The sequence below is a fragment of the Ranitomeya imitator genome, chromosome 5 (assembly GCF_032444005.1).
Source record: "Ranitomeya imitator isolate aRanImi1 chromosome 5, aRanImi1.pri, whole genome shotgun sequence".
NCBI lineage: Eukaryota > Metazoa > Chordata > Amphibia > Anura > Dendrobatidae > Ranitomeya > Ranitomeya imitator.
Genome location: NC_091286.1, coordinates 427,366,936 through 427,388,890, shown reverse-complemented (window position 1 = coordinate 427,388,890; position 21,955 = coordinate 427,366,936). Strand labels below are relative to the sequence as shown.

The window sequence follows — 21,955 nt, the reverse complement described above, 5'->3', positions numbered from 1 at the left end:
AAGGATTGTGCAACGGGAGTGATTACTCTGGATGCAGTTGTTACTGTCTTCCACTAGGAGAACTTCTCAAGAGACTTTAAATAAGACTGATAGACGACATTGTGCACTTAGTTCTTTGCTACGACTGCCTCTCATCAGCTCTTTAGATAGGTGATAGAGAAGGTAGACACTGTGTCCAGCACAGTTTCCCCTAAGTAACTGAATTTTCTACTCTATTTTTTATTATAGAAAATGGCCAATTCAGGCTTACAATTGTTAGGATTTGCTTTGGCTTGTATAGGGTGGATTGGGTTTATAGTGGCAGTAGCTATTCCACAATGGAAGATGTCGTCTTTTGCTGGAGATGCCATCATAACAGCGCAAGTGACCTACGAAGGACTATGGATGTCCTGTGTCATGCAGAGCACAGGACAAATGCAATGCAAATCGTATGATTCTCTGCTGAAGATGGGAAGTAAGTACAACTCTGAAAAAGGTGTATTTGACATTTTCTATATATTCTACTCCTTATCAAGCTATACATTTATCCCATGTTTAATTATCTATTAATGTAGCTACATAGAAAATAACAAAAAAGGAAAAACTCTAATAAAATTCCAATGCAAAAGCGAGGGCTTTATTGGCACATGCATAAGGATCTATCTATCTATCTATCTATCTATCTATCTATCTATCTATTTATCTATCATGTCTATTTATCCTCACAAATGGTCAACTATTTCATACATTTTTAGTTTGCTTGTACTAGTACTTGTATGTTAAGTAGGTTTCATGAAATGCAATAGTATCCATACCTGTGACCCTTGCCTTATTCTGGTCCTGTAATTAATTATGTGAGATAGAAAGACTATGCCTTAGGTCAGGAGCACCAAACAAGAGGCTCGTGGGACACATGTGGCTGGCGAGTGCAAGATGTTTGGCTTTCGGCTGCCTGCCAGCTTTGTGCATTAGCATCTGGTTTAGCAACTAGCTATGAGGAGAAGGTTTGTAGATGGTGACTTTTATGAGTAGCCTTGCGTAAAAGAGAAGATCTGGATATGCATATACTTGTGGGATGGGCGAGACAACTAAATATGGTAAGCTGTAGATAGGATGATACTGTTAGTTAGAGGGGAGCTTGAAGCTGAACATGATAGTGTGGAGGGTATGCTTGACATGAGAACACCAAATGAGGGTAATGTGGGAAACCTTAGATGTAATTATACTGCTTACAAAGGAGTGGGGTACAAGGTCTTTTTGGGCAAGCTGTTGCAATCATAATACTGGTAATGGTGGGCTCTGAGTGTCACTTTTTGTGGTGGGGGCAGGCTTGGATGTGGCTCGAAACCATGTCTCAGAGTTGAATGTGGCTCTCAAGGTGAGAAGTGTTGGAGACCACTACCTTAGTTGATTGACTGGCCTTTATGCATACCAGGCATATACAGTAAACAATATCATGGGCTGCTTATGCTATATTGTATGTAATATAGTAACTATAATATATTGTAATAATGACTATATATGGTTCTCTCACAGCTAATAGACTATGACCTCATACGAGTGTTTACACCTTAGGACATGATTAATATCTACCTGTTGAGACATCTAAGTCATTTTCTTGACTATTTTTTGAGGCTTTGACTTTTGTTACTTACAGATATTGGGTTAAAAACCTGTGTGGGCTGTGTTTTACACCTTCTAAAAGGTGATAAAAGCATATTTTGTACATGATAACTTTATGACTAGGAGAACATTTTAAGATTGATCCGTATATTATTATTTAGTCACAGTTATCTGGCGTTTTCAAGTTGCCATAGTATACAGACCTGTCATTGGATCATGAGGTCTGCAGCAATTCAGCTTCAATGATTATTGCTTTAGAACTTTTTTGATAGGATCTTATCTGATAGCACAGTAAAAATACTATGTTCTAGGCAATATTCACTTCATAGCATGAAAAGTTAGAATCCAGTGCAATTAGGTATAACACCATCAAAGGAATGCTGCTACAGTTTACAGACAAGTGAGGGCAAGTCAAGACACAGGGTCTATTTAATAGTATGGTACAAAAGGTAATGATGTGCTTAGCTCAAAGGAACCAATCACTCACGTATCCAACTTGAAAAGTCTTGTTCAGTGTTTCTCAATATTCCTAAGTACATCCTACTCAAATTATACCACGGTACTGTGAAGGATGTGATCATACATGAAAATTAGTGCTATGAAAAATAGAGCATAAGCAAATCTTACGTACCCCGTAGAGAAGGTGTTCACAACCTGCAGCCCGCCTTGGAATTTAGTGTAGCCCCATCTTTATGTATAGAGTACAGTAATTTTCACATCAAATGAAAAAATAGCGAAAATTGCTCAGGAACAATGATGGGAAAGCACTGAGAGAGCACTATGTAACTATATCTAGGCCCTCCATATATCAATAGACTAAGGTTCCTGGACCCCTATTTAGCATTCTAGAAAGGAATATGTGAGTGGAAGTGGTGGCTGTTAATGCTGCTCTCGCTATTATAAGACTATTGGGTGTTGTAGTAGATGGCTGCATTTCACAAAGTCCTCAAAGGAGAGCGTTACAGGTGTGCATGGTCTTCCACTCTCTAGAGTACTAATTGGGGGAGAAGAGCACCCCATTTCCAATAATGTGAGAGTCTTAGTAGTGGAACATGTATCTCTTAAAGTGGGTACGAAAAGTATTCAGACCCCTTTAACTTTTTTCACTCATTGCTTCATTGCAGCCATTTGGTAAATTCAAAAAAGTTCATTTTTTCTCATTAATGTACACTCTGCACCCCATCTTGACAGAAAAAAAACAAATATAGAAATGTTTGCATATTTATTAAAAAAGAAAAACTGAAATATCACATGGTCATAAGTATTCAGATCCTTTGCTCAGACACTCATATTTAAGTCACATGATATCCATTTCCTTCTGATCCTCCTTGAGATGGTTCTACTACTTCAATGGAGTCCAGCTGTGTTTTAATAAGACTTGATTTAAAAAGTCACACACCTGTCTATATAAGACCTCACAGCTCACAGTGCATGTCAGAGTAAATGAGAATTATGAGGTCAAAGGAACTGGCCAAGGAGCTCAGAGACAGAATTGTTGCAAGGCACAGATCTGTCCAAGGTTACAAAAGAATTTCTGCAGTACTCAAGGTTCCTATGAGCATAGTGGCCTCCATGATCCTTAAATGTGAGCAGTTTGGGACTACCAGAAGTCTTCCTAGACCTGGCCGTCCAGCCAAACTGAGCAATCGTGGGAGAAAAGCTTTGGTGAGAGAGGTAAAGAAGAACCCCAAGATCATTGTGGCTGAGCTCCAGAGATGCAGTAGGGCGATGGGAGAAAGTTCCACAAAGTCATCTATCACTGTAGCCCTCCACCAGTCAGGCCTTTATGGCAGAGTGGCCCAACTGAAGCCTCTCCTCAGTGCAAGACATATGAAAGCCCCCATAGAGTTTGCTAAAAAAAACACACGAAGGACCCCCAGACTATGTGAAATAAGATTCTCTGGTCTGAAGAGATGAGGATAAAACTTTTTGGTGATAATTCTAAGCGACATGTGTGAAGAAAACCAGGAACTGCTCATCACCTGCCCAATAAAATCCCAACAGTGAAACATGGTGGTGGCAGCATCAAGCTATGGGATTGTTTTTCAGCTGCAGGGACAGGACAACTGGTTGCAATTGAAGGAAACATGAATGCAGCCAAGTACAAAGATATCCTGGATGAAAACCTCTTCCAGAGTGCTCTGGACCTCAGACTTGACCAAATGTTCACCTTCCAACAAGGCAATGACTCTAAACACACAGCTAAAATAACAAAGGAGTGGCTTCAGAACAACTATGTGAACATTCTTGACTGGCCCAGCCAGAGCCCTGAGGTAAATCCAATTGAGTATCTCTGGAGAGACCTGAAAATGGCTGTCCACCAACGTTCACCACCCAACCTGACGGAACTGGAGAGAATCTGCAAGGAAGAATGGAGAGGATCCCCAAATCCAGGTGTGAAAAACTTGTTGCATCATTCCCAAGAAGAATCCTAATAATAATAATATTTTTTTTATTTATATAGCGCCAACATATTCCGCAGCACTTTACAATTAAGCGGGGACATGTACAGACAATAAATTCAGTACATGTTAAGACAATTTAAACAGTGACATTAGGGGTGAGGTCCCTGCTCGCAAGCTTACAATCTACAATCATGGCTGTACTTGCTCAATGCTGAGCAAAGGGTCAGAATACTTATGACCATGTGATATTTCAGTTTTTCTTTTTTAATAAAGTTGCAAAGATTTCTACATTTATGTTATTTTTTCAGTCAAGATGGGGTACAGAGTGAACATTAATGAGAAAAAAATATGTTGGCGCTATGTAATCAAGCAAATTAAATAATATCATGTCAATTTACCATACATTTCCGGTAAGATTACCCATTAAGGACCATGTCTTGCACATCTTTATAGATGTTTCAACAATGGATAAATCCTAATTTATAAAGCTTACCAGGGAAAGGTTGTAAATTATCACGTTAGCTGGAGCCTTTGACTTCACAGCTTTCATATATCCCTTTATTCTTTTTACATGAGATTTGCTAATTAAGATATATTACAGCAGCCACAGAATCTGTTGGGAAATTTTAAACTCCCTCATATGTATATTATAGTAATTATATCAAAAAGCCAATAAACTTTAACTACAGGAAACAATTGGCAGGTGCCTTTTATCCAGAAGATGAATGACTTGTGGCCTGAGACATGAAAGTTGAGTAAATCAAGGGTTAGCAATTTTGTAGGCTAAGCTTCACACAACAAAGATGGCTGGTTCACAGTCTTCTCTATCGATGTTTGGATCTGAACAATGCTCTACATGTCTCTAAATACATTCAGGCAAGATCAGGCCTGTCAAAATAGTCATCCTAGAGAGTTGCATATTTTCGACAAGGCAATACAACTCCAAAATATATAAGACAAGAATTAAGAATACCTAACCTTAACCGTAGAACATTCCAGGTATAATATACTAAGTTAACTGTTTCATTCCAAACTGAAGAACAGCAGTGGACAAAGCCAGAAGAAGATCACTGTGTAAGATCAGCATATACAGAAGTAGCAAATGTTACCTTAACACAGACAACACAGCACTGGAATATTATGGCACAAAAAAATGTATTTTGACACTCAACTTGTCATTGGTCAATGATCTGTGCAATGTTATCTTAACCTTGTTAAATAAAATGGCTTTCTGCAACAAAATATTAAAATGTGTTATTTGTCATGTTAAACTTTGCTACATCTGATTTCCCCTTGTTTATTTGACAGCTCATATGTGCCTTTTACAGTTAGCTCATATTTGTAATCTATGAAAATTAGCAGTTCACACCCTTACAAGCTGCCTAATTGGTAGTAAAACCCTGTTCACATCTCGTTTTAGGCCTTATGTATGAGGCCTGTATAGGGTGGACTCCAAATGTATACCATAGCAGACGGCTTTCATGTATCCCACTCTATAGGCATGCTGGGGAATATGTTGCCTACAATCCTCCTTCCTTTCCATCTCAGACTAAGAGACTAGGCCCTTTCTCCCCGGCAGAATCTTGTAGCTAGGATTGACTCTTTGGGTAAAGTAAGTGGCTCACCGGCATGGCACAGGGTTCAGCTCTTCCCTCTACTGCCATCCCAAAAGATTCCTTTATGTCAGTGAAATATATTTTCACTTCAAAAAGTTACCAGACCCGTGTCTTACTGAGGAAATACTGCCTCGTCATACTTCAGTCAGATTAGTTCCTTGCAGCTGGTTGTGATGCTTTTGGAAACCACAACACTTAGCCACATAACTGGAAAGCTGGTGAAAGGTGCAACTGAGTGCACTGAAGCTACAGTTATCCAAGCCCTGAAAAACAAGCTGTAAAGCCAAGACCACAGTGACATTCTTCACCAGCCTCTGATCGGCTTGGAGAAGCTCCAGTGATAGCTGACCGTATTTTGAAGGTGATGTCAATGCAGCCTTCAATGGTTAATGACTGGCGTGACCATTGCCCATAGTGATGAACCGAGGCAGCAGTGTTTTAACATCGGTCAAATTTATAAATGGACTATCTTCACTCTGGACTTGTTTGAGCTTTGGACTATGGAATATGAATATGGAGACTCTTCAACAAGAGAACAACTGCATTCATCACAATGTTTTCCCTGTATGTCACCATCAAAGAAGCAAACAGTTGTTGATAATTATAAATACAGGCAACTAAGAAAACTACAGGGATGAGGGACAATGTTACAATTCATTTAAAATAAAATGATGCAGCAGTCTCTTGCCATCTCACTAGGTATTACCACAGATGGCAGTGATTGGCAGCAGTGGTATGTGTTATAGATGTGACATTTCCATTGCTTCCTTGTAAATAAAACATTGTCATGGAGCAGTGGAGCAGCAGGGGCTTAAAGGGCCACTGTCACCCCCTCCAGCCGTTCTAAACTAAAAGAGCCACCTTGCGCAGCAGTAATGCTGCATTCTAACTATTCTGGCTCTTTTAGTTTTTGGTGCATTTATTCCCAAAATAAAGTGTTTTATAACTTATCCAAAATACCTGTCTTTAGCCAGGGAGGCAGGTCCTCACCCCCTGCTTGAAACGCCACACTGCCATCACTCAAATCTTCAGGGGCGCCGGGCACCGCCCCCTCCACGCTGTTTTCGCATGAAATCCGGCGCCTGCGCTGTGTAGTACTGTCTGGTGCAGGCGCAGTGAACTCTGGCCATCTGATGTCACAGCCAGGCTTGCAGACTGCGCCTGTGCGGCCAGTGTGGACACCCACCTTGGGAATCCCAGCCACGCAGTGTGTTATGCATTATGCACAGTGCGGGGCTGGGATTCCTGGGCAAGCTGGCGTTTCAAGCAGGGGGGTGAGGACCTGCCTCCCTGGCTAAAGACAGGTATTTTGGATAAGTTATAAAATGCTTTATTTTGGGAATAAATGCACCAAAAACTAAAAGAGCCACCTTGTTAGAATGCAGCATTACTGCTGCACAAGGTGGCTCTTTTAGTTTATAACGGCTGGAGGGGGTGACAGTGGCCCTTTAAGTACTTCTGATTTTGTGATTTCAACAGCCTCGTCCCGCTGTTCTAGGAACCTGGCCAACTCCTTTAGTCTGTAATTAATAGGGGAAACAAACAATTGCAAGCCTCCCAAGAATGACCAATTTGGCAAAATTATTTCAAGATAGCAGTAGCAATTCAATAACGAAGTTGCAACAGTTCTTAGAGACCCGCAAAACAATCTATGTATAACCTAAGGTCTAGTGATGAGCGAGCTTTCCAAGCATACTCGAGTCTCAACCGAGTATTGCCGATGCTCGGATCCCTGTCCTTCATGTTTCGTGGCCGTAATACAGCCAATAAACATGGCTACAATTTAACCGTGTATGGCAGGCAATCCCTGCATCTTTCTTTAAGCCACGCAACATGCAGGGTATGGATCTGAGCATCGCATCCGAGCACCATCAATACTTGGTTGAGAGTCGAGCATACTCTGAAAACTCGAGTAACGAGCACACTCGCTCATCACTACTAAGGTCATAATTTGGGACTCTGCAATTCTCTCATATTTGCAATATCTATTCTTATCTCAAATTAATATTTTTAATTGTGTCATTTTAGAGTATACTGTATACTGTATATGTATACTGTTTTTATGTTGTTCACATTAAGATACAAATAGCTCTTTAACCTTATTATATAAATTTGACACAATTACCAAGTGTACGGTATTTTTTTTTTACTTTCCCATTTTTGCATTGTGATTGGATTTTATTGGGACATTTTATTGTTTTTATTATTTTTTACAGAAACATAAATTTTTGAAGTATATTGTAGTATTTTATTAATGTATTATTTCCTTCAATGTTTTATCGAGAAAATCTGTTTGTTTTACTTAAGAGGCACAGTACATACAATGAAAACAGATCAGCTCACAATTACTTGTTTTGGGGGGGGAAGGGACTTGAAGTGTTAGCGGAAACCCTCTCCATCTATTAAACTCCATGTATAAATATAAAACAAATCTAAATAAATGAACAAATTGAAAATCACATTTAAACATGGACTAAGCTGAAAATTGAATCTAACTACAGGGATGAAATTCTGTAGAGCTACAGATGTAAATGTAGCTAAGAATATATTTTACTGTTCTTTATCTCTGAGAAAATATAATCCAGTGAAAAAAAACTTCCATAACCGCACAAAGGGTAGACCAGGGTTGGGTTTCCGTGCTTCAGGAGGTAGAAGAATCTTTTGGATGAACTTATAATAAAAACAGAGCCAGGTTTAAACTTGCTTACAAGTTAGAAACGTTGCTACTTTTCAAGTTAGAACTTGGCAAAGAATTAAAAACAGGAAGATTTTCAAAGATGTTGTTATTATACAGTCACCTAATCTAGGAAGCGAAAGACATCATAATATTGGTCGTCCATGAAAAGAATAAAACATCTGCCAAGTATAATAAAATAGAAAAAAAAGCAATTGTAAAAACTATTCCATTTAATATCCACTGCTGGTTACCAATGACTGAATACGGTTTTAGGTGTTTATTTTGAGAACATGTTACTGGTTAGAATACTTGGTTGGGGAGCTTTCTCCTACTTATTCGTATATCTGGGGTTAGAAATCTTTATAACAACCTTTGTTATTTTGATTAAGTTTGATATCCCAATATGGAGCTAAAGCAGGATGTGACAAACAGAGAAGACTCTGAGCCGCCATGTGATATACAGCAAGACCATGAATTATTCCTCTTAACTGTATCATTGTTAAAATCACCCAAGGCAGTATTCTCCACAAATTGTCTATTACATCAATGTGAAATATAATAAGTTAATGAGAAAACATACTCACACGCCCAATGGAAACATATTTGGGGAACCGGCATGAAGGCACATGTAGTCCCTGCAGCTACTTACTCAGCAAATCAGGGAAGTTGTGTGAACAATAGGGCTGCATTTACAGCATGTTGGCCAATTTCTGCACGTTGACCGATGCAAACTTTATGTACAGAATAATCTTTAATACAGTAGTTCTGTCCGCATATAAAATACATATTGTCTGGGATTTAATGTCCGGCATAAACGATCAAATCTGCCAACAATCTAGCAGTTTGCTCATCCATCAAGTTGATTGATGACATGTATACAATGGCCAATGATCAGAAACAAGAGTTTTGATGAACCCTCATTAATTATTAGCCTTCGGAAAAGGGTCTTAAAGGGAACTTGTCACGTGAAATAATGCTATTAACCTGCAGATATGGAGCAAAACTGGAGGGTAATAGCATTCTGAAGATGCCTGGCACTCGCATTTTGAGCCCCACTGCAGGGTTTAATGCCGATCCGCTGTTAGTAAGTGCCGGCAGCGGGGTTACAGGGCCATGATTGAACCTGTGCCGATGCCAACACTGTGACTGAACACCAAATTCTGCCAGTAGGAATAAAGTTAATTTGCTCCAGGCACTGGGACTCAAGATATGGGCACCCAGCAGGTTCCATACATTAACCTGCAAATTAAATCCATATCTGCAGATTAATAGCATGTTGTCACTTGACAGTTTTCCTTCAAAGATAACCTGAAATCTGATGCATTCTGCCCAGTCCACGGGCAGCATATATCAGGCACTGGCTGTATGGTCTCAGCGAGGTATGTTTGACATTGAAACATTGCAGCCTTTCAGAGAAAAATATACTTTTAATAGTCAATGTATGCATATAGGCAAGGACCAAGGGCAGCGGGCAGGAAGTCCAACTAGTCCAATCTATTGATTGTTAATATATACCTGGCTGAGACTGTACTGCCAGTGTCTGAAACATGGTGTCCATGGATTGGCAGCATGTATCAGATGTCAAGTTCACTTTAGTAATGGCCTTAAGATTTCATACTATCAGCTTTAAGGGAATCTGTAAGCAGATGCAAATGAGGCTAAGGAGCTATTGTAGATCTGAAACCTCTGTCACTCCAACTCTATTCTCTGCCCAATATTAGGGTCATTCAAATCTCACTGCCAAAATAAAGGCTAATATTGTGATACATTATGTATTTTAGTAGTAAATATGATTTACTAACAAATCTTTCTTCTTTATTCAGGCACTATGCAGGCCACACGGGCACTGATGATTTGTGGAATCCTTGTGGGATTCTTTGCTGCTTGCATTGCTGCAGTAGGTATGAAATGCCTAACTTGTCTACAAGATGATGAGGTGAAAAAAGCCAAAGTGGGGATTGTAGGAGGCGCTCTTTTCATTATTGCTGGTAAGATTCATTGTATTTAGGTGAATTTACATTACGCCCCATGCTCTAAGAATAAATTGACTTTCACTTCTTTATATGTTTCTCTGACTTGATAAGCAGTCCAATCTATAATGCCGCCTATTGTGGCGTGATTGACATCCTAAAGAGGATACGACATTACCAGGGCCGGTTTTAGGCAAAGTGGGGCCCTAGGTAAAAGTTTAAAATGGGGCCCCAAATGCTGACATATTACATCACACGGAAGCATTTCTGTTGTAGTTACATGCACTGAGTTCAGGCCGCTAAACGAATGTGATCGACAATATTTAAGTCGTTCGCTTGTTTCCCGGCCTCTTTACACTAAAGGTACCTTCACACATAACGATATTGTTAACGATATCGTTGCTATTTGTGACGTAGCAATGATATCGTTAATGAAATCGTTATGTGTGACAGCGACCAACGATCAGGCCCCTGCTGGGAGATCGTTGGTCGCTGAATAAAGTCCAGAACTTTATTTCGTCGCTGGATCTCCTGCTGACATCGCTGGATCGGCGTGTGTGACACCGATCCAGCGATGTCTTCACTGGTAACCAGGGTAAACATCGGGTAACTAAGCACAGGGCCGCGCTTAGTAACCCGATGTTTACCCTGGTTACCATGCTAAAAGTAAAAAAAAACAAACACTAGATACTTACCTACCGCTGTCTGTCCTCCAGCGCTGTGCTCTGCTCTCCTCCTGTACTGGCTGGGAGCCGGAAAGCAGAGCGGTGACGTCACCGCTCTGCTTTCCGGCTCACAGACAGTACAGGAGGAGAGCAGAGAAGCAGAGCGCAGCGCTGGAGGACAGACGGCTGTAGGTAAGTATCTAGTGTTTGTTTTATTTTACTTTTAGCATGGTAACCAGGGTAAACATCGGGTTACTAAGCGCGGCCCTGCGCTTAGTTACCCGATGTTTACCCTGGTTACCGGCGTCGCTGGAGAGCGGTCTGTGTGACAGCTCTCCAGCGACCAAACAGCGACGCTGCAGCGATCCAGATCGTTGTCGGTATCGCTGCAGCGTCGCTAAGTGTGAAGGGGCCTTAACTGAGAAAGAATGAAGGGAACAGAACAATCACAATTAGATCAATCTGTCCCCATACAGTATCATGTTATCAGCAGCATATCTACAGTTTACACAGGCGATGTGCTGCTGTGAACAATAATTTTTGTTCCCGCATAAACAATCCAATCACTCGATGAATATGCAGCATTTTGCTTGTTTAGCATAATACGCCTCATAGTCCTCCACATAGTTTATTGTGCACCACAGTCATCCATATTGTAAAATGCACACCCCATAGTCCTCTATATAATATAATGTGCCCCATAGTCCTCCATATAGTATAATATACTCCTCAGTTCTCAATATAGTATAATACACTCTTCATATTCCTCCATATATTAAAATACTACTTAGTCCTCCATATAGTATAATACACTCCTCATAGTCCTCCATATATTAAAATACACTTCTCAGTCCTCCATACAGTATAATAGACTCCTCAATAGTGCTCCATATAGTATAATGCACTGCCATTGTCATCCATGTAGTACAATTCACTTCCCATAGTATAATGCACCCCATAGTTCTTCATATAGTATAATGTATTCCCCATAGTCTTTGATACAGTATAATGCAGCCCACATATAGTATAATGCTGCCACACCACAGAATATATTGTAGCCCCCTGAGTATAATGCAGCACTGCCGTACAATATAATTTAACCCCCATAGAATATAATGCAGCCCCTCACATAGTATAAAGTTGCGCCTCCATAGAATATATGGTAGCCCCCTCATAGAGTATAATGTAGCCCCCATAGAATATAATGCAGCCCCCCATAAAATATAATTTAGCCCCATCAAAGAGTATGATGCAATCCTCCCCCATAGAATATAATACAGCCTCCCTCTTAGAATATAATACAGCCCTCCCCATAGAATATAATACAGCCCTCCTATAGAATATAATACAGCCGTCACCCATGGAATATAATACAGCCCCCATAGAATATAATGCAGCCCCCATAGAATATAATAGAGCCCTCCCATAAAATCTAGAATATAATACAGCCCGCCCCGTAGAATGTAATATAGCCCACCATAGAATATAATACAGCCCTCCCCCATAGAATATAATGCAGCCCCCATAGAATATAATACAGCCCTCCCCAAAGGATATAACAGCTCTCCTCCATAGAATCTAATACAGCCCTCCCCCATAGAATATAATGTAGCTGACCCCACCGAGAATGGTCCCACGGTCCAGTAATCACTCATTGATATATTTAAAAAAAACACACAATCCTCATCTCTCCTCGTGCCCAGCACTGCTCCCAGTGCTCCAGGCTCGGCTCCGGTCCGGTAAGCGATGAAGTGACATCATCACACACCCGCAGTGTCAGAGGCAGAGGGTAATGATGGGAGAGGGAGCATCAGCTGACACTCTCTCCTCCATCATTGCTTTGAACTGTACCGGCGTCTATGATGCTAGTATAGTTCAATGCGATGGCGGTGGTGGGGAGGAGTCAGCACTGGAGGGGGGAGTCAGCGCTGGCGGCAGGCAACTGGCTGGGGGCACTAGGCAGCTGTCTGTCTGCCTGCCGTTAACGCTGGCCCTGGACATTACGACTCTTGAAATACAGCACATACTCTTCTGCTCTGCCTCACAGTCACATTTTGTGCACTGCTCTTGCGCCCAATGCTGCAAGACTGAGTAAAGGAACATTTTCATGTTTCTATTAAATACAATTTTAATAATTTAATTATAAACTATGTAATGTAGTCCATCAAAGTTTCTCGTATGTGATAGATTTCTTATAGCAGTAACATTTTTTGCATATACTGAAATAAACACTTTCATCATACACCTCCACATTTAATGGTAACTCACCAGCAATATCCCAGCAGTGTATTTTGCTTCATCCCAGCTCAGTTTCAGTTATATATTTGTCTCCCTTTATTATGGACAGTCGGGTCATGTGATTTCAGTCTGACTACCAGGACAGTATCTGCTCTTATGTCTAATCAGTGTGTCAGTCTCTGACTTTTTGTGATCTACAAAACAACATCTACAACTACCATATCTCTTCTGGCAGCTCTCAGACGCCCCACCCATCTCTGCCCTTCCATGCTACTGGTGGGGTGCTTCTTTAACTGAAGATACCCAACTTGTATTTTTTCACGGTGCATGTCTTCTGAATTATTTGTTCTCTTCCCTTTAGGTCTTTGTGTTCTTATTGCAACAGCATGGTATGGAAACCAAATAGCACGAGATTTCTATAATGCCTTCACACCAAGCAACTCCAAGTAAGTATATTATTCAGTGTTAGTGGAGTTAGCAATGCTATAAGTCAAAATCAACTGAGTTTAAATGACTTCCCATGTGCCTTAAGATAGGAAGCTAAACCAGGCACTCCATGTGCAGATATGTGTTTCAGGCTGTTTGCCACTCAGCAGTGGAAAGCAAGGCTGGATTAGAGGCTTCTGAAAGAGTATTTAAGAGATAAAGTTTCTCCTTGTGAAGAGTGCAAGTTGATATAAGATAACATTTAAGCTATGGAATGCTCCTTTGGGAATTTAAATATGCAAAAAGCATGGAAAGGCAGGAACTTAGCTACCACCTATTAAAAGTGTCAATTCTAAAAGTCAATTCGACTAACTAAAGGGTTTTGCCACATGACTAAGGATATGAAGCCAAACCAGGAACTCCATTTGCAGACACGTGTTTTAGAGTGTATGACAACAATCATATCCATGTGGAAAGGCTTTTTAAAGGATTGATAATGACATTTAAGATTGCTGCTTCATTTAACCCCTTACCGGCATCGGACGTACTATACCGTCCGATGCCGGCTCCCCTGCTTTGATGCAGGGCTCTGCGGTGAGCCCGCATCAAAGCCGGGACATGTCAGCTGTTTTGAACAGCTGACATGTGCCCGTAATAGGCGCGGGCAGAATCGCGATCTGCCCGCACCTATTAACTAGTTAAATGCCGCTGTCAAACGCAGACAGCGGCATTTAACTACCGCTTCCGGCCGTGCGGCCGGAAATGACGTCATCGCCGACCCCGTCACATGATCGGGGGTCGGTGATGCGTCTGGATGGTAACCATAGAGGTCCTAGAGACCTCTATGGTTACTGATGACTGGTGGCTGTGAGCGCCACCCTGTGGTCGGCGCTCACAGCACACCTCCATTTCTGCTACATAGCAGCGATCAGCAGATCGCTGCTATGTAGCAAAGCCGATCGAGTTGTGCCTGCTTCTAGCCTCCCATGGAGGCTATTGAAGCATGGCAAAAATTAAAAAAAAAAGTTTAAAAAAATGTGAAAAAAATAAAAAAAACATAAAAGTTTAAATCACCCCCCTTTCGCCCCAATCAAAATAAATCAATAAAAAAATATCAAATCTACGCATATTTGGTACCTGATCGCTAAACAGCGTAGCGGGAAAAAAATTCGAAACGCCAGAATTACGTTTTTTTGTTGCCGCGACATTGCATTAAAATGCAATAACGGGCGATCAAAAGAACGTATCTGCACCGAAATTCTATCATTAAAAATGTCATCTCGGCACGCAAAAAATAAGCCCTCAACCGACCCCAGATCATGAAAAATGGAGACGCTACGAATATCGGATAATGGCGCAATTTTTTTTTTTTTTTTAGCAAAGTTTGGAATTTTTTTTCACCACTTAGATAAAAAATAACCTAGTCATGTTAGGTGTCTATGAACTCGTACTGAATGGCAGGTCATTTTTAGCATTTAGTGAACCTAGCAAAAAAGCCAAACAAAAAACCAATGTGGGATTGCACTTTTTTTGCAATTTCACCGCACTTGGAATTTTTTTCCCATTTTCTAGTACACGACATGCTAAAACCAATGATGTCGTTCAAAAGTACAACTTGTCACGCAAAAAATAAGCCCTCACATGGCCAAATTGACGGAAAAATAAGAAAGTTATGGCTCTGGGAAGGAGGGGAGCGAAAAACGAACACGGAAAAACGAAAAATCCCCCGGTCATGAAGGGGTTAAGTGGCACTAGAAATCACTTCCTTTTCCTCTTTGAAGAAGTTTTTTGCGTATTTAAAATCCCAGAGGAGTAATGCATGGCTTATAATCTCACTATGTCAACTTGACACTCTTCATAAAGTAACATTTTACCCCTTAGCAACTAATACTAATAGTAAAATATGAATTATACTCAAGTGCAATCTATAAATTATGGTTGACTGCTTTGACTTTGATCCATCCTTACTAATTTTGGATATACTGTGTTTTGCATTACTTAAAACTCTCTGTAAACCCTTCTCGTGATAACATGCAGCTCGTTACTTATCTCAGATTATAATTTCTAGAAATCTCATCTTTACCTGTCATTAAAGAAGCTCTCTCATCAAAGTTTTGTTATCCTCTTAATAAATTGCAATCATCATAATATATAGCACTGTGTATTTACAATTGCTCATTTTTCATTTCTACCCAGCTAATTCTTCTCTTTTCCATTATGTCTATGACGTCACATGATTAAAGCACAGACTAGCTAACTCCTTCTAAGCTCTATACAGATATACAGAAATAGGAAGTCTATTTTCCCTGCATGAGTCATAAGGCACTGCAGAAGTCTCTGGCGTGGGGAGAGGTAGCAGCTAGGTCAGAAATAATAATAATAATAATAATAATCTTTATTTTTATATAGCGCTAACATATTCAGCAGAGATTTACATTTCGCACACATTATCATCACTGTCCCTGATGGGGCTCACAATCTAAATTCCCTATCAGTATGTCTTTGGACAGAAATTGAAGAGAGGAATGAGAAATGTAGGGAAAAGGTACCTGTTTCTAAGTAGACTTTGTAGAGGAAAGAAAATGGATTAATTAGCTGGGTAGAAAGACAAAATGAGCAATTGTTAGTACATACTGCTATATAATATGAATTTTGTAATATATTAAGAGGATAAACACTTTAATAGGCATGCTTCTTTAATGCAAAAGATAAGAACATGAGGTACTACCCCAATTGAAGCAGTTAAGATTGATGTTAGACTTCTTACACTAAAAGAACAATTCCAGAAAAAAAATCTAAGGCCATGTGCACACGTTCAGTATTTTTTGCGTTTTTTTCGCTATAAAAACGCGAAAAAAATGCTTACATATGCCTCCTATTATTTACAGTCTATTCCGCATTTCTTGTGCAACTGTTGCTTTTTTTTCCGCGAAAAAATCGCATTGCGGAAAAAAAAGCAACATGTTCATTAAATTTGGGAATTGCGGGGATTCCGCACACCTAGGAATGCATTGATCTGCTTACTTTCCGCATGGGGCTGTGCACACCATGCGGGAAGTAAGCAGATTATGTGCGGTTGGTACCCAGGCTGGAGGAGAGGAGACTCTCCTCCACGGACTGGGCACCATATAATTGGTAAAAAAAAAAAGGAATTAAAATAAAAAATAGTCATATACTCACCCTCTGATGGCCCCGGAGTCTACCCGCCTCTCATCGGTGCACATTGCCGCTTCCGTTCCTGTAGAGATGGTCTGTGTGAAGGACCTGCGATGATGTCGCCGTCTTGTGATTGGTCGCGTGACCGCTCACTTGACCATGACGTCATCGAAGGTCCTGCACACACACACCATGTATAGGAACGGACACCGCTGAGGAGATCGGCTGTCTGCAGGTGAGTATAACCATTTTTTTAATTATTTTTAAACATTCTATCTTTTACTATAGATGCTGCTTAGGCAGCATCTATAATAAAAAGTTGGTCAAACTTGTCAAACAATATGTTTGACAAGTGTGACCAACCTGTCAGTCACTTTTCCAAGCGATGCTACAGATCGCTTGGAAACCTTTAGCATTCTGCAAGCTAATTTCGCTTGCAAAATGCTAAAAAAAAAACGCGAAAAAAACGGGAAAAAAAACACAAAAAAATGCGGATTTCTTGCAGAAAATTTCCGGTTTTCTTCAGGAAATTTCTGCAAGAAATCCGGACGTGTGCACATACCCTAAAATTGTCTTTTTTTTCGAGATCAGTCAAAATTCAGCTTTATTTTTTTTCTATATATTTGATGTAAAATACTGAAAACCCTAATGGTTTTGATACATGAAGCCAAGACACACCTAACAACTGAAACTGTAGAGGGTTAATTCATGATCTTATAGAAGATAGTGAGATCAGTTGATTACAAGCAACATGAACAATATTTCATCCAGATCTAGCCTCCCAGGGATTGTCCAGCTAGATAAAAAGCTGTCTGAATGTATTTCACGTGGAAATAGATTGAACTTACTAATATATTTTAACTGGGTTATTTACTACTAGAACAACCTCTTCTCAATCTGAATGTTTTCCTTTGTTAGGGTAAGTGTCCATGTGCCGGATTACATCCGGATTAGCTGCGGATTGAACGCTGCGTACAGCCGCAGCATTCAACGTGCAGCATCAAGATGTTACAGCATAGTGGAGGGAATTTTATGAAATCCTGTCTCCACTATGTGTGTGAGCACGCATCCGGCGGCCCTGCGTTTCCAGACATGCGGCCGCAAGGTAAATAACAGGGTCCTATGTATAGGGTACGGCGATTCCGGATGTGTACAATGAACACTTCCGGAATCACCGTGCGTATAGAAGGGGGCGGCGCTTTGGGCAGAGCGGGTTTTCCGCTCCGTCCAAAGCACCGGCAATCCGGACCCTGGACATGCACCCTTAAACTGAATGTTAAAAATAATTGGCATGTAGAGGCAATGAGCAGAAATGCTTAGCTGAGTGCATGCTCTACTTTGAGACTGAAGTTGGCTTCATAAGAGTCTATTATGTCCTTCTTTAGTCTCAAAGTAGAACAGCACTACACTTCCTCAATGTCCATATTGTAGAGCAAGTCCCAGGCACCCGGCACTTCCAAAATGGTTCTGACACAGATAAAAGGTTCCTTACCCCCATGTTTGGTCTGTGATGAGTATGGAAACAGCTGACTAACAGGCTCAAGTCATAAACTAAAGGTACCGTCACACATAGCGACGCTGCTGCGATACCGACAACGATCCGGATCGCTGCAGCGTCGCTGTTTGGTCGCTGGAGAGCTGTCACACAGACAGCTCTCCAGCGACCAACGATCCCGAGGTCCCCGGTAACCAGGGTAAACATCGGGTAACTAAGCGCAGGGCCGCGCTTAGTAACCCGATGTTTACCCTGGTTACCATCCTAAAAAGTAAAAAAACAAACGCTACATACTTACCTACCGCTGTCTGTCCTCGGCGCTCTGCTTCTCTGGTCTGGCTGTGAGCGCCGGGCAGCCAGAAAGCAGAGCGGTGACGTCACCGCTCTGCTTTCCGGCTGACCGACGCTCACAGCCAGAGCAGGAGGAGTGCAGAGCACAGCGCTGGAGGACAGAGAGCGGTAGGTAAGTATGTAGTGTTTGTTTTTTTACTTTTAGGATGGTAACCAGGGTAAACATCGGGTTACTAAGCGCGGCCCTGCGCTTAGTTACCCGATGTTTACCCTGGTTACCAGCAAAGACATCGCTGAATCGGTGTCACACACGCCGATTCAGCGATGTCTACGGGGAGTCCAGCGACGAAATAAAGTTCTGGACTTTCTTCCCCGACCAGCGATCTCCCAGCAGGGGCCTGATCGCTGCTGCCTGTCACACTGGACGATATCGCTAGCGAGGACGCTGCAACGTCACGGATCGCTAGCGATATCGTCTAGTGTGACAGTACCTTAAGCCGTTCTCTATCTCTGTTTATTCATAGCCAAAAAAGGGTTCTGTCTCTGAACCAGCCTTCTCAGATAAGTTATCAAGACATAGAGGGAGGAGAAATCTTTCTTCTGTTTGAAACCCAATGTGGAAATAGAGCTGATTAGACCCTGGGACTGCAACTGAAATCTATACATTGGAGAAACTATGATGAATAAGCTATATCAGTAGCTTTAGTCTATTTCCACTTGAAACGCATCAACTTTTTACCTAGTTATACTACTCATTTAAAAATCATAAATTTTGTAAATGCAAAAGCTGCAGACAATTATATCTTTTTTTCTTTTTTGTCCTAGGTATGAGTTTGGTCCAGCTTTATTTATTGGCTGGGCTGGAGCTGCACTTGCCATTTTAGGAGGTGCTCTTCTGTGCTGCTCTTGCCCCAGAAGAGAAACTTCATACCCACCAAGAAGCTACAACAAAAATGCACCTTCAGCACCTTCAGGAAAAGACTACGTGTAAATCAGAATGATACTGCCTAAATATTTCACTCGGAATTGACAATCTTTTTTCCTACTGCCACTAGAGAAATAGTCCCACTTGCCAAAATTACCTGTTATTTTACCAGCAACACAGTCCATGATTCTAGTAATTGAAAGAAAAGTGGTTCGAAACGTCGAAAGTTATTAACTTATTAATTGAGTGGTGATTAAAAGGTCACGAGGCAATGGGAAGTCCAAAACGAAAAGTAAAGTAAAAAACAAAATCGCAAATTTCCCAGATGTACAAATCCCATGTACTGATAAGTAGATTTATGGAAATGTAGTCATCAGTCATGATAAAGAACAGATTGGAAATCATGCAAAAAGGTCATTAAAATGCATTTCTATATTAATAACATATAGAGCATCACTAATTACTGTCCGATATATACATTTATAAGTATTAAGCACTTTTACATATCAGAATCTCAAAGGTTATTTTTTGCATAATTTGGAATTACGGGATGTACCTCTCATTAGTCATAGTTAAATAGAGCTAAGAGACTATTTATTGTATTAAATGAACCACTGTTCAAGCCAGCCGCATTATATCTTGGATGTCATTGACAAATAGAGATATTTTCTTAGTGTCAAACGATGGTCTTTTTATGTAATAGTAGTTTTCTTGGGACTAAATTTTGAAAAAAAAATGCTTTGTTTAGTAGTATAGTAGTTTATAGTTTATAAATAATAGTTTAGTAGTAGAAAGGAGCCCAAGAGCAATAATTTAAAAGGGGACTTTTTTTGGTGCTGGTTAATGCTATCACAATTCTAACATCATGGGACAGAATTAATTCATATTTTTGGTGCCCATGTTTAAGATCCCTGGGTAAATATCCCATAATCCTATTTGCTACTATTGCAGGACCTGAAGAGAGGAGATTCAGTCAATCTGGCTGGACCTCTTCTTGTCAGGACCCCATGGCATCCCTTATGGTACGTACAGTCTTGACTCTCTGAAAAAAACTCTAAATATGAAAAAACTAGCAAAAAATAAAGAAACATCAACCAATTCCTCAATCTGCACCTTTCTTTTAATACTATTGTGACTGATCTTTAAAAAACAAACCTTGGAAATACTTTAAAAAAAATCTTCTTATGTGCTGAAATAGCTCAGATGAATGCTTTCTCTTCCTATCCATTCCTTAATAGTAGGTGAACACATGAGAACGTAGCTGTATGAGTCCAGACAAGTGTCACAGACCTGCAGCTCTTTTGGAAATGACAATAGGCTTTGTGGTGCGAAATCAGATGAAGAGTATTTCTCTGCAGTCTTGTCAAAGATTCAATAATTTCAAAGCCACGAAAGTACAATATCCTTAATAAACTCTGTATGTATATATGTATAACATTCGCTTTGCAATTGATACCAAAAGTATATTTTTCTTTCTTTAAAATATCAATTCGCCACACTTGGATTTTAGAGTATTAGGAATATGTATTGTCTAGTGTCAACGTGATAAATCTCAAGCGTCCTAAGAGGCAGAAGGGTAACGATCCTCACATGGCAATGAGCTTTGGAGGTGGTGCATTCCTTATTATAATGAACCTGATTTGAATGTTTTTGTGATATTTTTTTTAAATAAATGACATGTTTTTACAGTAACCAAAAGGTATTTTGTTTATTGACTGAAGTTTTAAATTTATTCATGTTGCTCATATAAATATATATCTTTATGCAAATTGCCTCTTCAGACAGAAAGAGAACTTGAAATCTAGCATCACCTGTTGGAAGTAGCAATCTTAAAAGTTAATATTGACCCTCTAACAATCCTTTCCACAATACTTAAGGTACCTTCACAAAGAACGATATCGCTAGCGATCCGTGATGTTGCAGCGTCCTGGATAGCGATATCGTTGTGTTTGACATGCAGCAGCGATCAGGATCCTGCTGTGCCATCGTTGGTTGGCGCAGAAAGTTCAGAACTTTATTTCGTCGCTGGATCTCCCGCAGACATCGCTGAATCGGCGTGTGTGATGCCGATTCAGCGATGTCTTCACTGGTAACCAGGGTAAACATCAGGTTACTAAGCGCAGGGCCGCGCTTAGTAACCCGATGTTTACCCTGGTTACCAGCGTAAACGTAAAAAAAACCAAACACTACATACTTACATTCCGGTGTCTGTCCTCTCCGGCGCTCTGCTTCTCTGCACTGTGTAAGCGCAGCGGCCGGAAAGCACAGCGGTGACGTCACCGCTGTGCTTTCCGGCCAGCGCTTAGTGCAGAGAAGCAGAGCGCCGGAGAGGACAGACACCGGAATGTAAGTATGTAGTGTCTGTTAGAGGCCTATTCCTAGGGATCTAAGGGGGGACATTTCTCCTTGTAGAAAGGGCTAAGCCAGTGTAAGGAGACTTTTAGGCTTTGCAAACTCCTTGTAGATGTTGCCCTTTGTTGGATCCCAAG

The 21,955-nt window shown here is 40.6% G+C and overlaps 1 protein-coding gene across 1 annotated transcript; it reads left to right on the top strand.

The window, feature by feature from the left end:
• Positions 1–72: 72 nt before the first annotated feature.
• CLDN1 (claudin 1) lies at positions 73–21,164 on the top strand. The gene is made up of 4 exons (XM_069727109.1): positions 73–454; positions 10,124–10,288; positions 13,535–13,619; positions 19,367–21,164. Exons 1-4 carry the CDS (start codon positions 232–234, stop codon positions 19,530–19,532), a joined length of 639 nt encoding a protein of 212 aa, XP_069583210.1. The 5' UTR covers positions 73–231; the 3' UTR covers positions 19,533–21,164.
• The last annotated feature ends 791 nt before the right edge of the window (positions 21,165–21,955 follow it).

What these genes read in the sequence shown, in the direction of transcription:
- CLDN1 (XM_069727109.1), top strand. Translation starts at nt 232, where the DNA reads ATGGCCAATTCAGGCTTACAATTGTTAGGATTTGCTTTGGCTTGTATA. An exon ending in CGCTCTTTTCATTATTGCTG is followed by an intron (nt 10,289 to 13,534) that starts GTAAGATTCATT and finishes TCTTCCCTTTAG; the next exon opens with GTCTTTGTGTTCTTATTGCA. An exon ending in TTCACACCAAGCAACTCCAA is followed by an intron (nt 13,620 to 19,366) that starts GTAAGTATATTA and finishes TTTTTGTCCTAG; the next exon opens with GTATGAGTTTGGTCCAGCTT.